Below are 16408 nucleotides of genomic sequence, written 5' to 3'. Positions count from 1 at the left end.
GCATTAGTTGAGAATTGGGTTCTATGTATCTAAGATATTCTCAGTTCTTAAAATCAGTGACCTAAGTAGTACTACCCATGGTATAGATGTGGCATTGAGCCTTAGATCAGTTAACACACACACAAGTTCACAAAGTTTATGAATCACCAGGTAAATTCCAAATCCATGCCTGAACGCAAACTGCACTTCTCCTTTAAACAACACTGTTTCTAAAAGTTCATGTGGAAAGGAAACAAACACCTATAGGTAAAGATAAGTGATTTAATTTAATCCTGAAAACAACCTTGAAGAAGTATCATTTTATCAAGTAAACAGGCTAAAAGTTTCATCCTATGAAGTGTGTAATCACTCTATGTAATTAGAGATCCTGAATACTAATCAAAGACACGAATATCATCAGAGTAATCAGTAGCCCCAGATTAGCATCCATGGGATAAAAATATTTTCTTTTCCTTAAATCAGAGTAAACTTGAATGGGCAATCTGAATTATAATTGAGGTACAGAAGGGTATTTTATCTAGAGAAAAACACAAGACCAGGTTTATTTCATACAATGTTATTCACACATTTTTCATTTTCTAATTTATACATAATATACAAAGTGAAGATAACATTATTTCATATGAACCAAGAAGAGCCAGGACTTAGACAAACTGGTCCAGAAACAATCCATTATCAAAAGGAGACACTCAAGAGTGAAGTCTAAGTGGTTCTGCCCAATTAAAGTTTCTTTATTCTGAAATGTCAGAGTTTAGCAAAACTCCATGCCAACTTATTAAATGGTGGAATCAGAGAGGTGGGCACCAAAATGGCAGACTGTAAAATTTCTAGAATAACAGATATTTTTCTAGAATAGGCCCCAAAGTATTGGGAAGATTGGGTTGTCAACACTGGGATACATGGGAACATCAAAACCCCAAGAAGAAGGTTCAGTTTCCCAGCTATCCCCAAGACTTTCTAAGTTTGCAGGACAAAGGAAAGCCAGGAATTCAACTGTGCAAATCCAGGAAAGTCACTATCAATCTCCAACAAGGACGATTTGGATCATGATCAGCTCACGACTGTGAGTGGATACTGGGAGCAAAAGTTCGACACAGGGCCAAGACACTCTGAGGCTGGCAAAACAAAGTAGGACGGGAAAAGAGCAGCTTTGTATGGGGGGGGGGGGGAGGGGAAGCACTGCCACTGTTGACTGGGACATGCTGATGAACCAGTAGGACTATGAGAGGGGACAGTGACAAGTGGTTGGATTTAATGGACTCAACATGGAATGTTGGGTTAGAAAACTAGAATAACTCAAAGTCAAACATGAAAAAGTATGCCTGGCACCCCAAACTTTATGCCATTATTTTTAGGTTCATGATAACAGCTAAGTGATAAAACCTTTATATTCAATATTGTGCTCAGAAGAATGCTTTTCTTCTGCAGACTTCTAATAAAAAAATCCTTTACATGTTCAATCGAAAGAGATAGCATGGTTCATTAGTTGTCAGCACTAAACAGAAGTGGGTCAACATAAATGGTTTTATACAAAATACTGACTTCAACAAAATACAAAGCACTTTCTTTATCTTTCAGAAACTGAATATACAAAGCAAGTTTTTTTTTCCAAAATATTTTCATAGGCAAAGGATTAAAAACGATTTTAATTATACACATATGGTCACAATTTTGCCTTAAAAAGATTGTTGGGAAATGTACATAAGGCCGCTTGTAAATCTACATCATGTTACTGTTATGTCCTATGTCCAGAGAAAAAAATGTTATCATACAGATTTGCTCTTACTTGGGAATAGGCTATTCAAAAATACAGTACTCTTCTGTACAAAGAAAAAAGTCACATCACATTTAATAAGATGGAAAAAGCATTGGCCTCCATGGTAACCAAAAATCTCAGTCCAATACTTTCTATTATGCACAATACCCTGACTTCTTGAAAGTGATCCAAATCCTAGTATGTCCATATTAACAGAGTCAACAACTATGTTATAAAAGAAAATGTTTCCCACGATAATAAAAAGAAAGCTGGTTCATACTTCTGAAACCATATAAAGATAAAAAATTTTTAAAAAATCACTCTCGATTTGGAGAAATAAATTTACATTATACAACACTATATGCCAGGTCAAATAGGGCAGGGACATAAATGTACACTAAAATGCAAATGTTTCCCAAAGAGATAAAACAAATTCCATTTACAGCATGAAGGTTTACAAATGTACACCTGTACAACCAAGGAAAGCATCACTACTAAATTAGCAAGGCTTTTATAATAAACATTGAAACAAGATTTGCTTTTAAAGTGTAAACTTACATCTATTACTACACACACAATGCATATATTTATAGGAAGCAAAAAAAGCTATCTGAATATGTAGTCATGCTTAAATGTTGAGCTATCAAATTCACTTTTCAGTGGCCCCTTTTCACCTCTATCTGGTTCCTACTTTTGCAAAGTCTACTATGAAAAAGCAAAATAAAGCTCAACACTTCCTCAACATGTCCTTGTAATCCTATAAGCAAAACAATATACAAATTTCTACTCTTTCTCAGATTGCAAACCAAACTGAAAAGTTAAAATGGGACTTAACTTTTCATTTAGTGCACTTAACTGAATGGAAGTGTCACCATGATTTTTTTTTCTTACCTCTTACAACAATTACATATGTAAGTATATACAATACTTCTGTACATTGCCAGAGACATTTTAGGGCAGTATTTGTATTAAAACCATATCCATTGTAAATAATGTAAGTTCTTTCATCTCAAATCATTTAATTCTTAACTTACTTGCGGAGATTTTATTTGCATGATAGTTTGTGAATTACCAAAATACAACTTAACTTTCTTTTTAAAATATTAATAATATTTATGCAGTTGATTGTTAATTGGTTATAAAAGGCTTCACACAAAGAACAAAAAAAAAAAATAAGGACTATATTTCTATATACATCTCTATAAACCTGTTGTGCTATGGGGTCCGTAGACCTACCAGACTGCAAGCCAGTTTATTAAAAGAATACTGTACTTTTTCCTTTAAAAACTATTTTTTGTGACTTTACAAGGTAAAAATTTACAAAATATGTGACAGCTTTTTTTTTGATAGTTACATCATATACAGGCATTCTGTGCTTTGCCAGCAATCCAATCTGATAGGTCTCCACTCAGGGCTGAATATAATTTATAATTCACCACCCCCACCCCCCAAATATACACAAGAACCTTAAAAAATTTACAAATGGATGAATAAAGTCAATAAATAGTTTTGCTTTAAAAAAAAATTTGAAGATTCATAGTTGAGTTGTGTTTTGATAATTCACAAAAGAAACATTCTTTTCACATGGTTACATCATCTTCTTTCTCTTTCCTTTACAGCATTCCATTTGGTGGTCCTCCAATAGGCCCTAGATCTGGGCTATTTTTCAAATAATATTTTTCCAACTTGGCCAGTATATGCTTCCCATATGTGTATTTGCGCAAAGTAGTAATGTGAGGTCGAATCTGAAAAATAAATAATCTGCTTAGTAAATCTAAGTGACTTTGGTTTCTGGCTTCTTAAAAAAGCACTCCTAAATCTGGGTGACTTAGAAAGAATAACTGGAATTTTAATATACAAATCCTTTAAAGAAAAGTTGTTTTCGAAAGTGGTTCATCCTACTCAATCTCTCCAATTATACTCTCAAAACTGTCCAATGAATAAACAAACCACTACTTCTAAACTGTTACATATGCAAATAGTAGACGGGGCTCCAAACATAGCAGGGAAGCATCACTAGTGAATTATTGAGTTCTTCAAAAGTTGATGAAGGCAGAATTTTCTAGCTTAAGTTGGAGACAAAAATTCAATAGGGAAAATAGAGCAAAAGACATAAATGAGCAATCAGATGTGTGATGTGTGATTTTAAATTGTTCAAAATCTCACTAATAGTTTTTAAAATGTAAATGAAACTACTCATTAGAATCATATCATTATCTTCCACACAGACTGGCAAAAACTTTATAAATAACAACTGGTATTGATGAGATGATGGCAAAACAGGCATTCTTATTATATCTTGGATAGATGTGCAAACATGTACAGATTTTTTTAAAGCAAAACCTGGCTGTGTCTATCAACATGTAAAATGTTTACATACTTTGCCCCACAATTCCACATCTAGGAATTTATCCTACAAAACAGTTAATCACGCAAAGACATTCACATACAGCACTGCTTATGACAGTTAAAAACCTGGAAACAATCCAAATGTCATAAAGATGATAGTGGTTAATGTAACTGTTAAAAAGAAGACTGACAATTTTTCTATGTATATACTTTTAAGCAGAAATATTAAATTTTAAAAAGGTAAAAAAAAATTATCATCTACTTCTCTCTATACGACAAGAGGTCCAAAGAACTTATGTATCTGTCCCCGGTTTCTTAATGAATAAATTTACAAAAACATGGAGTATATATATAGTATTTCTTCCAGTGGGTTTTTTTTTTTTTAAGTTTCTCTTTGGAGCGAGGGAGCGAGCGAGCACATGTACGACCAGGGAAGGGGCAGAGGGAGAGGGATAATCCCAAGCAGGCTCTGTGCTGTTAGCACAGAGCCCAATGCAGGGCTGGATCCCATGAACTGTGACATCATGACCACAGCCAGAATCACGTTTCCGAATGAGCCACACAGAACCCCCACATCTAGTGTTCATTTTAACAGTAAGTTTTCCTATGGAAATTTATGAGCTAGATTCTAGAGAGAAGACAGAGATAAAAAAAACAAAAAAACAAAAACCCAAATTCTCTTTAGAAAACTGCATTACATTAGTGAGAAAACCTAATTAGATTTTAAAATCAATGTTCAACCCATGTATCATGGCAAATCAAATATATCTCAATAAGATGGGGATGGGCAATGCTAAAGGCAGGTTAAATAGATGAGAAATAAATTTGATTTTATTGAGATTACTTTAAGAATTTTAATAAAAGGGTACACCATACCTACATTTGTCAAAGGTTATCCATTGATTTTAGATTTTTTTCTCCAGTTACATCACATGAGGAAATTAAAACCTAGGAAGTTAAAATTGTATCCTGAAAGTCACACAAATTGAATCACCTATTTTAAGTGCTATAAGCTGTATTACCTTATGCATGATTATCTTTCTCTGGGCAGGTTCAGCCATATCAATCATCTTCTGAACCACGTAATTGGCATACTGGTCCTTCATCATGGTGTATAAGGCACTGTGAGCACCATCATTCTGGCAGCAAACTTCATCAATCAGTAAAGCTCTCTCGGCACGGGAGGCATGGGTAACACACTTTTCTACTACATTGCTAAAAATTCAAGTATATACACAAAAAATTTTGTTACTTTTTCCTTTATAGTAAATTTCCCTTGGTTTTAAAAGAACTTGCTTAACACATTGGAAGACAAAAGAGTGAAGATGGTATTCTCTTACCCTTTACTTTCAAAAACAAACAAAAAAAAAAGAACTAGTATTATAGAGGAACCCATACTGGATATTCACAAGTGTAATTACATGCCTCTTAAAATTAAAATTACAAAGAGGAAACTAGAGACTAAGTCATTAGTAAGGTCTGAGACTTTCATTAACAAGCACTAAACTAATTTGCATTTATAGGTTTGGGGAGACCAATCATTTTCTGAATACAGACTTCAAAAATGGAATATACATAGGCAGATGGATTTGTCATGAGGAGTCTTCAAGAATAAAAGGAATAGGGGCGCCTGGGTGGCGCAGTCGGTTAAGCGTCCGACTTCAGCCAGGTCACGATCTCACGGTCCGTGAGTTCGAGCCCCGCGTCGGGCTCTGGGCTGATGGCTCAGAGCCTGGAGCCTGTTTCCGATTCTGTGTCTCCCTCTCTCTCTGCCCCTCCCCGTTCATGCTCTGTCTCTCTCTGTCCCAAAAATAAATAAACGTTAAAAAAAAAAAATTTTTTTAAAAAAAGAATAAAAGGAATAGTCTGTATGTGCTTTTTCCCTCTACTAAAAGAAACATTATATTTGAATATCATATTCTACATGCATTTGTTTACTAATAAAAGAGTTGAAAGAACTGACCCTTGGAATTAGAAAATATTGCAATACCTGGCAAATTTGTGTTGACTCAGGGCCAAGACTTTTCCTCGGATTTCAGAAACAATTTTGCTTTTGTCTTCAGGTCGACCGTGTTCCAAGACATGCTGAATAACGTAATTGCCATACTGATCCTAAGTACAGATGTTTAAAAATTACTTTCCTTAAGTCACCCCTTAAAAATAATGACTATTCTTTAAAAAGATACTATTTTTTGGGGGCGCCTGGGTGGCGCAGTCGGTTAAGCGTCCGACTTCAGCCAGGTCACGATCTCGCGGTCCGTGAGTTCGAGCCCCGCATCAGGCTCTGGGCTGATGGCTCAGAGCCTGGAGCCTGTTTCCGATTCTGTGTCTCCCTCTCTCTCTGCCCCTCTCCCGTTCATGCTCTGTCTCTCTCTGTCCCAAAAATAAAATAAACGTTGAAAAAAAATTTTTTTTTAAAAAGATACTATTTTTCTAAAGATCCAGTAGTATATAGTCAGGAGAATACACCAAGCTTTTTTGTCTTACTGTGTGTTTTTACAGTGTGTCAATTTAGGAAAAATTACATTTCCCTATATTCTGAACCACTGTCAGAAACACATTGACAACAATCACGGAGTTCATACCTGTACCAACTGCTCTGTATGTTGGTGGAGTTCCTCTAAGATAGGTAAAGTCTGCTCTGCAGTGCAATGCTCGAGGATGCGCTGGATCACTCTGCAGCCGTAAGGATGAGTTGAAAGTACAAACACCTTAAGACAAGTGCAAGAAATACATTTACTTTATCTGGCATTTCTGGAAAGTTCTATGAGGCAGACAGGTTTCTGATGACATGCTGAATTAATCTAAAATAGAAGGGTGGGGAGTCACCTCTAATATGACTACCATCCTATTGGTAAAGACTGGAAAGTGAGGTGCTCAATTCAGGAGCTAACAGATATTTTGATCAAAAGGAACCTAACCAGATATGTATTAGTTACTAATTGATATTTATTGTCTGTGTTTTACTGTACAGTCTTAAGTCTTCTTCCCTCCTTTACTTCTCCCCGAAAATCTGGAGAACACTGTTGGGTTTCTAATTCTAATAGCTGTGATCCCAAAGTAATACAATTGATGGGGTGCCTGGGTGGCTCAGTCGGTTAAGGGTCTGACTTCAGTTCAGGTCATGATTTCACGGATAATGAGTTCAAGCCCTGCATTGGCCTCTGTGATGACAGCTCCAAGCCTGAAGCCTGCTTTGAATTCTGTGTCTCCCTCTCTCTGCCCCTCCCTTGCTAACACTCTCTCTCTTGCTCAGAAATAAAGATTAAAAAAAAATTAAAAACAAAGTAATACAACTGAACTCTTATTTCCACATATTTCAGCTTCAAAAAAATGAAGCTATCTATTGACGCACTCTATTAAAGAGGCAGAAATCACTGTACATTCAGTTTTGTCTCCTATTTTTGTCTGTCATTACTGGGTATTATAATCTTGTGACTTAGGAAAAATGTGTTAACACTCCAATGCTAAAAGAATGCCCTGCTAATTAGAAGACAAAAATAAACCTTACTTGTCCTTTGAAAGCATCAATGATGAACTGTAGTGACTGTGGCTGAACACATTCAATACATTTTTGTACAACATGGTTTCCATTCTGATCTTTCACACATTTGAGTACATGACCATCTAGCTCCTTTACCATTTCACTCTGCAAAGAGAAGATGACATTTAAAAAATTATCTCATCAAGAAACGTTAACAGGATTAGAAAGAGTACAAAAGTATACTCAAAAATGTGTCGGCAATATTTTAGATATCAAAGTTTAAAATCCATACTCCCTGCCCCTCCAAACAGAAATTGAGATGGTTACCAAAACATTTCGTAGGACTGCAATGTAAATGACACTTGTTAAAAAATAACCTAGGGATCCTGAATCTGCCATATTTAAATGACTTTCTTCACTTTGTATACCTTCCACACAACTTTCTCAGCTGACTATAATATACATATACAAATAATTCCAAATTCTATACTTTTTCTCTGCTTAGCACTCCCTTTCCTTCAAATAATTTTTAATACCTACATGAGTCTATTAAGTGCATGGGAAAGGGTAAGGAATTGAGCACTTAAGGGCTACGTGACTTTCACATATTATCTCAATGATAGGAAGAAATCAGACATTTTAATTCTTTTTTTAATGAGCTTATATTAAAGAACTCATTTAATATAACTTTTCTTTATTATGTGATACTTTCTTCAGGGACAAATCTTTGGGAAATTTTAGATTTTTGTTCATTTAACCAGGAAAAATGACCCTTTCATGTGTATTTCTTTGCTTACTCGTAAGGTTTTCACATTTACAATCTTTCTCACCCAAAGAACTCCCAGCTACCTACTACTCCCAGTTACCTACTACCTACTGAATAACTGTAGAGAAATTCTGTTAAGCCAAAATACAACACAGATGTTTAACTATAAACTAAATAACAAAATAAAATGTTACTTAGTTTACAATCCAAACAATACCATTAACAGGTTTCTCTAAGGCTTACTCCCAGTGCTCTATATTTTCAAGTATTAAAGACATTTAAAGTCTTTATTATTTACTTATTAAGTGTAACCAACAATGTTATATTAGTTTCAGGTGTGCAACAGTGATTAAACAATCATACACATTACACAACGTGCACCACAATAAGGTATAGCCACCATACAACGTTATTACATTATTGACTATAATCCCTATGGTGCACTTTTCATCTCTGTGACTTAAATTTTGTAACCGGAAGTTTATACTTCTTAATCCCTTTCAACTATTGCCTCCCCATCCTGCTATCCACACAAGAACTTGTTCTCTGTAGTTGAGAGTCTGTTGTTCTGTTTATCAGATTCCACATATAACTGGAATCATAGGTACAGTATTTGTCCTTTCTCTGACTGATTTCACTTAGTATAATACCCTCTAGGTTGATCCATGTTACTGCAATTGACAAGATCTCATTCTTTAAAATATCTTTATTTAAAAAAAAATTTTTTTAACGTTTATTCATTTTTGAGAGAGAGAAAGAAAGACAGAGCATGAGCAAGGGAGGGGGAGAGAAAGGAAGGGGGAGAGAAAGGGAGAGGGAGAGGGAGACACAGAATCCGAAGCAGGCTCCAGGCTCTGAGCTGTCATAATAGAGCCCATCACAGGGCACAGCGAGATCATGACCTGAGCAGAAGTTGAAAGCTCAACCAACTGAGCCACCCTGGCATGCCCAAAATATCTTTATCTATACCAGTTTGAGACTTAGGATCAAGCATTTGTGTAAGCATCTACAATAATCAAAATCTGTTCATCTTGTTCCATTGTGACATATCTTCAATTATTCTAAAACTCAGGATTTCCTCCAGAGTAATGCTATTTTCTCACAAATTTTCAATGGTGTGATTAATGCACACATACAAACATATTCATCCATACATGTTATGACTGTTTTTAATTCTGGGATTTATTATACAATAATATATGTGGGTGGAGAATCAAAGCTGATCTCTTTCCAAATTTACTAACTACTGATACCTTTAAAGAAATAATTATTTCCTTACTCTATCTTTCATTGTAATACATAAGCTAGTTATATAGAAAATAGTAATCTATTTAGGGTTATAAATTTAATTCCTAAGGTCTGCTTAATTTCACATGAAACCCACACTAATTAGTGATGCTTCACAATTTATTTTCAAAAATCTAGCAGATCAGCATTTACTCTCAAACTCTTAATATTCTTGTCTATTTCAAATAATTTTAAAAATTATTTTGATGAATTACCAAAAGATTCCCAGAGTATGACTGGAATTACATCAGTCCTTTTTTGATTTAAAATAAGACTTCTTCCATCCAAAAATTTGATATATTCCCATTTACAGGTGTTCTCTTTTCTCTTTAAAGAATCGTGAATCTTGTTAACAGAATTCTTAGGTTAATTTCCTATTGAATGAAAGTTTTAAGAACTTTATGTGTATAATTTCTAATTGGCATATAGAATGCAACTGGCTTTAAATTTTTTATCCTTTGAAGAAATTGATGTCTGGTTACAGGAAACAGATAAGAAGGAAAAGATTGTTTTAAGGTCACAGAAATAAATTTTTAAATAAAACTGGTTTTGTTTCTGTACTTTCATATTTGCTGCTACAGTAGCTCAATATTTTACAGAGCTAACATATAAATCTGGCTCCATTTAAAAACTGGAGTACTTTCTAGTACAACCAGAATGGAAGGAAACCGTGCACCACAGTTTTCCAGATGGGTGGGTTGACTGCTTTGTTTAGCCGACGCATGCTTAATATTCTCCTACAGGCCAACATCAAAGAAGTCTGGGGAAACTCTTACCTTGCAGCATTATGATTCCTGCTGGGCACTGGCATTTTGTGAAACCTTATGGGGGAGGGTAATGCTGGGGCAGAAATGTGAATTATGTAGATGGGTGGTTTCACGTCTTCAGACCTCTCCTAAACCCAGTACAGTTCTCTTAACTGTGCCAGTCCCCAGTTGACAAGCTTTGTATCCACTTGTCTGCTCAATTTAAATATAGCTGTACATAGTTGACAGTGGCCATAGCTAAGTTACTTATTAGCATATCTGACTTTCAACAGTAATGAAAATGGTTTTGGATTTTCTTTTATTTCCTAAAAATGAATACAATGTCAGAACTTCACATTTTATTTTATTTTTTAATTTTTTTGTAATGTTTATTTATTTTTGAGACAGAGACAGAGCATGGATGGGGGAGGGGCAGAGAGAGACGGAGACACAGAATCTGAAGCGGGCTTCAGGCTCCAAGCTGTCAGCACAGAGCCCGACGCGGGGCTTGAACTCACGGACCATGAGATCATGACCTGAGCCGAAGTTGGATGCTTAACCGACTGAGCCACTCAGGAACCCCAGAACTTCACATTTTATACACTAGTACCTGGCTATTAGTATTTTACAGGAACCATAGTTCTTGGGGACTTTATATATATACATATGTACATATACATATATATTTTGTGTGTGTGTGTGACTTTTTTGTAAACTAAGTCGGATTCAACATTACAATCATTTTAGAGTTACTATAACCAATGAGAATAGCATGTTTTTTCAAATCTGTTCTGAGCCTATAGTGTTTCCTTTGTGAACATATCTCTATTTTATACATTTTGTATAGTTACACTGTACTAAAATATTAGCTTGTTTGATATAAGGAAAGTATGTATTGAGTACCTTTTTGCTAGCCTGGTTGTTTAACCTTTTTAAAAAAAAAAAAAAGGTTTAAGCTTTAAAAAAAAAAAAATCTTTAAACTGGTCTTTCTTGCATGTTATAAATAAAGTTGCAGCTAAAAGGGACAGGCAGAGGGGTGCCTGGGTGGCTCAGTCGGTTAAATGTCCAACTTCGGCTCAGGTCATGATCTCACAGTTCGTGAGTTCAAGCCCCGGGTTGGGCTCTGTGCTGACAGCTCAGAGACTGAAGCCTGCTTTGGATTCTGTGACTCCCTCTCTCCCTGCCCCTCCCCCACTCATGCTCTGTCCCTCTCTGTCTCTCAAAAAATAAATAAACGTTAAAAAAAAAAAGTAAAAAAAAAAAAAAAGGATAGGCAGGGAAAACTAGTTTTGAGTGTCTTAGAATAGAAACATAAGATTTTTTTTCTCATTAAAATGTCTTATTCATGATTTATGGAAAAAATAAAACAAATTTTTTTTACCTGGGCTTGCTTCAGCAGCATATACACTAAAAGTGGAATGGTGGGGCACCTGGGTGGCTCAATCAGTTAAGCATTCAACTCCAGCTCAGGTCATGATCTCACAGCTTCTGAATTTGAGCCCCGTGTCGGGCTCTATGCTGACAGCTCAGAGCCTGGAGCCCAGTTCAGATTCTGTGTCTGCCTCTCCCCTGTGCTCACTTTCACACTCTCTCTCTCTCAAATATGAATGAACATTAAATTAAAAAAAAAAAAAAAGTGGAATGGTACTGGGGCACCTGAGTGGCTCAGTTGGTTAAGCATCCAACTTCAGCTCAGGTCATGATCTCATGATTCATGAGTTCGAACCCCACATCAGGCTCTATGCTGACAGCTCAGAATTTGGAGCTGGCTTCAGATTCTGTGTCTCCCTTTCTCTCTGCTCCTGCCCAACTCACGCTCTCTCTCAAACACAAACATTAAAAAAAAAAAAAAAAAAAAAAAAAAGTGGAATGGTACAACGACTAGTATAGCCCCTGTGCAAGGATGACACACAAATTGTGAAGCGTTATGTTTTTATGTGAACTGGAATTAAAAAAAAAAAAAAAAAAAAAGCACTATTGAAAAAAGAAAATTTTATTCTTGTGGTTATAAATGTAGTACAATCTGGGGTGCCTGGGTGGCACAGTTGGTTAAGTGTCCTGGTTAAGTGTCCCACTTCAGCTCAGGTCATGATCTCCCAGTTCATAGGTTTGAGCCCTGCGACGGGCTCTGACAGCTCAGAGACTGGAGCCTGCTTTGGATTCTGTGTCTGTTTCTGTCTCTCTCTCAAAAATAAACAAACATTTAAAAAAAGTTTAAAAAAAAAAAGAAGTGGTACAATCCAAATACATTTTGGAAACAATAAAGGTATTCCTGATACTACAGGGAATCAAATAAGCAAGTGTAGCATTTTGCTTCCCACACAGCAGGCTCTCAAATTATCTTCATTTAAAGATGAAGAGATGTTGAAGAGAATGAAGAGGACAGACAGATCAAAGATCTATAGTATAATATGTAATTAAAACGTACTGTTTGAGAGAGATTATTTAAAGTATTTTATTCTAATTGGGGAAATATAAAGTAATAATTTAAAAACTGAATAAAATACAAAAAGTTTGTCTTAACTTACAATTACCTGCTGGTCAGATGAAATAGACTCCAGAGCTTTCTGGATAACACGACAGCCATACATCTGCAAGGCTAAAGGCAGAACATGCCCACGAATACGAGTGGCGAGAGCTAATTTTTGATCCAAACTCCCAAACTGATAGAAAAGAAATCAGTATTAATAAAAATAACCATTATATTAATTTTGTTAAACCTGAATAACCCACTGTTTGCGGCCTATTCATTCTATTTTTAAAATATCACAATTTGTAATCATGTAGGGAAGAGGACTTAGGTAAAAGCTAATTAAGATAAATCCAGAACTGCCTGAAATAACTGCATTACTTTTATGGGGGGGGGGGGGGTTAAGTCTCATTATCTAAAATTTCCTTTTTACTAATATATTAATCACCTGTAATTCTTTTAAAGTAAACAGCATTACATTTCATTTTAAACAAATAAAATCCCCTCATCTTTAACGTAATGAACTTCTGACCATGCATTCAGACCAAATTACATTCAGACAAACTATATTCTGATGTAACTGTGGAGGAAACTTAAGTAAAACTAAAACAGAGATACTTAGTTGTAAACTGAAAATTAGATAAAATACAAAATACATGACACATCTAACAAATGTAAATAAAGACTATACTATTATCACTAATTTCTTCATCTAAGATTTACTCTCAATGCTTTATATTTTCAAATATTAATCAGATTACTACTAAACTTCTCATTTAAAGTAGGCCCATATATTTTAAAAATATTTTTGTGATAAAATATATAGCATAAAATGTCATTTTAACCATTTTTAAGTGCATAATTCAATGGCATTAATTCACAATGTTGTGCAATTATCACTACAAACTGTTTCCAAATCATTCCCGTTGCCTCAAACAGAAACACTGCATACATTAAGCAGTAACCCCCCCACCCCCCCTCAGCACCTGGAAAACCCTAATCTACTTTATGCCCCTATCAATTTGGCTGTTCTAGCTATCTCATATAAGAAAAACACTATGATGTTTGTCCTTTTACATCTGGCTTATTTTACTTAGCTTCATCCATGATGTAGCATGTAACAGAACTTTATTCCTCGTGGCTGAATAACATTCTTATTGTATGCATATACCACATTTATCCATTCATCTGTTGGACATATAGGTTGTTTCCACCTTTTGGCTACTGTGAATAATGCGGAAACAAACGGTGTTTGAGTCCTTGTTTTCAATTCTTTTGGGTATACAGGAGTGGAATTGCTGGGTTGTAAGGTAATTTTTATGTTTAGTTCTTTTTTTTAAGGAACTGCCGAGGTGCCTGGGTGGCTCAGGTGGGTAAGTGTCCAGCTCTTCATTTGGGCTCAAGTCATGATCTCAAAGTCGTGAGACTGAGCCTCATGCCACCTCCACTGGGCATGGAGCCTGCATGGGATTCTCTCTCTCCCTCTGTCCCTTTCCCTGCTCACACGTGCTCTCTCTCAAAAAAAGAAAAGTTTGAAGGAACTGCCAAACTTTTTCACAACAGCTGCACCATTTTACATTACTACCAACAACATATGAGGTTTCAATTTCTCCAAATCTCCACCAACATTTGTTATTCCCCTCGGCCCTCTAAAGCCATCCTAGTAGATGTAGCGTAGAATCTCACTGTGGTTTTGATCTGTGTTTCCCTAATGACTAAGGATGTTGAGCTTCTTTTCATGTGCTTCTTGGCTACATGTATATCTTCTGAGGAGAAATGTCTATTCAGGTCCTCTGTCCATTTTTCTTTTTTGTTTTTTTTTTGAAAGTAATCTCTATACACAGGGCTCAAACCCACAACCCTGAGATCAAGAGTCACATGCTCCACCAACTGAGCCAGCCAGGTGCTCCTCCTGTCTGTTAAATTATTTTAATGTTTATCTTTTTTTTTTTAATTTTTTTTTTTCAACGTTTATTTATTTTTGGGACAGAGAGAGACAGAGCATGAACGGGGGAGGGGCAGAGAGAGAGGGAGACACAGCATCGGAAACAGGCTCCAGGCTCTGAGCCATCAGCCCAGAGCCCGACGCGGGGCTCGAACCCACGGACCGCGAGATCGTGACCTGGCTGAAGTCGGATGCTTAACCGACTGCGCCACCCAGGCGCCCCTTAATGTTTATCTTTGAGAGAGTACAAGCTCTCTCTGTACGGGCAGAGGAAGGGGGACCGAGGATCCAAAGCGGGAACGAAGTTAACAGCATGGAGCCCAATGTGGGGCTCAAACTCACAAACCGCAAGATTATGACCTGAGCCCAACTCAGATGCTCAACCAACTGGGCAACCCAGGTACCCCTCTCCTGTCCATTTTTTAATAGAGTTGTCTTTCTCTTGTTGAGTTTTAGGAGTTCTTTATATATTCTGGATATGAAATCTTTGTCAGATACATACTTTGCAAAATATTTTTTCCCAAGTGCATATATTTTTATATGAAAATGACTCTTACCCAACTTTCTGAACTTTTCTACGCATTCAGCAATATAGTTGGATATACAAATATGTATATGTGCTTACCTCAAAAAATTTCTGTATAACATAGTTTCCAAAAACATCTGTCATTAATTGATAGGCTGCTTGTAGAATTTCATTAAATACCATCTGTCGCTCAGCTGGAGTAGCTCTCTCTAGTTTTTGTTGTATGAATCTATATAGGAAACATTTTATATGTCATCACAGCACATTGAAAATAAGCTCCTGCAAAATCTGTATCTGACTTGAGTATCACACACCCCCACGTATATACACATAAAATTACTTCCAGGAATAGTACTAACACATTTAATACTGTGAACAGCAAATTTAAAGCAAAAAAGGCAAAAGCTATGAAGCATTTCTTTATAATGCCTTAATTTAAACTATTAGGCAGACATTTGGATATATTATAATCTGCATTATAATCAATGAAGAAAACTAGATTTTACTGGTTATTCATACATTTTTCATAATAGTATTAAATATTTAAGTTTGGAGCCTAATGAAAGAAACCCTCAGAAATAAATTCATCAAACACAAATGAATTCCTAGCCATTGTGAATGACACAAGGTTCATGTGCTACTCTTAAGGAATTTTCAACTTTAGGGAGATAAAACTATAAAAGGAAATAATAATTAAATTTAATAAATGTGTTACAATTCTATTTTCCTTTTTGTGTTCTATCTTGAGAACACTAATTTACATGTACCTTAAGTACTATAAGAGAACGTTATGTTTAATGTACAAAGTCACCAAATTCTTCTAAAACAAAAGTGAAATGTTTCAACTTAAGACATATCACATCAAATACAAATCTATACAAATACAAACACAAAAGCATTTAACCTTCTTTGAAAAACTTTTTTTTAGACAAGGTCTACATCAGGGACATTTACATCCACAAATGTAATTCAGAGCATTCTTTTCAAAGGAAAATTAAAGTTGAGTGTTTTCAGAATCAATGTAATAAAAATAACCCCAAAAAAGGGCACTCCTATATTTTCATTATAAAAGTATTCT

At 35.6% G+C, this 16408-nt stretch overlaps 1 protein-coding gene across 6 annotated transcripts in view; it reads right to left on the bottom strand.

Moving 5' to 3' along the window:
• Positions 1–247: 247 nt before the first annotated feature.
• PUM2 (pumilio RNA binding family member 2) overlaps positions 248–16408 on the bottom strand; it is a 100790-nt gene continuing 84629 nt past the window's right edge. For 4 of the 6 annotated variants that reach the window (XM_047069307.1, XM_047069308.1, XM_047069312.1 and 1 more), the window contains 7 exons: positions 15430–15559; positions 12918–13052; positions 7617–7754; positions 6691–6816; positions 6096–6217; positions 5128–5320; positions 248–3501 (listed from right to left, as the gene is read on the bottom strand). In XM_047069307.1, the coding sequence (XP_046925263.1) occupies positions 3370–3501; positions 5128–5320; positions 6096–6217; positions 6691–6816; positions 7617–7754; positions 12918–13052; positions 15430–15559 (976 nt within the window). In that variant the 3' untranslated portion in view covers positions 248–3369. The remainder of the gene's footprint in view (positions 3502–5127; positions 5321–6095; positions 6218–6690; positions 6817–7616; positions 7755–12917; positions 13053–15429; positions 15560–16408) is intronic. The other 2 variants (XM_047069309.1, XM_047069313.1) reach the window with 1 other exon arrangement.

The sequence above is a fragment of the Lynx rufus genome, unplaced genomic scaffold (assembly GCF_022079265.1).
Source record: "Lynx rufus isolate CCGP_SWC_20201006 ecotype Redwood Valley unplaced genomic scaffold, mLynRuf1.p SCAF_8, whole genome shotgun sequence".
In the NCBI taxonomy this organism is placed as follows: Eukaryota; Metazoa; Chordata; class Mammalia; order Carnivora; family Felidae; genus Lynx; species Lynx rufus.
Note: the sequence above shows the minus strand (reverse complement) of the source record. Positions and strands in the feature narration are given on the sequence as shown.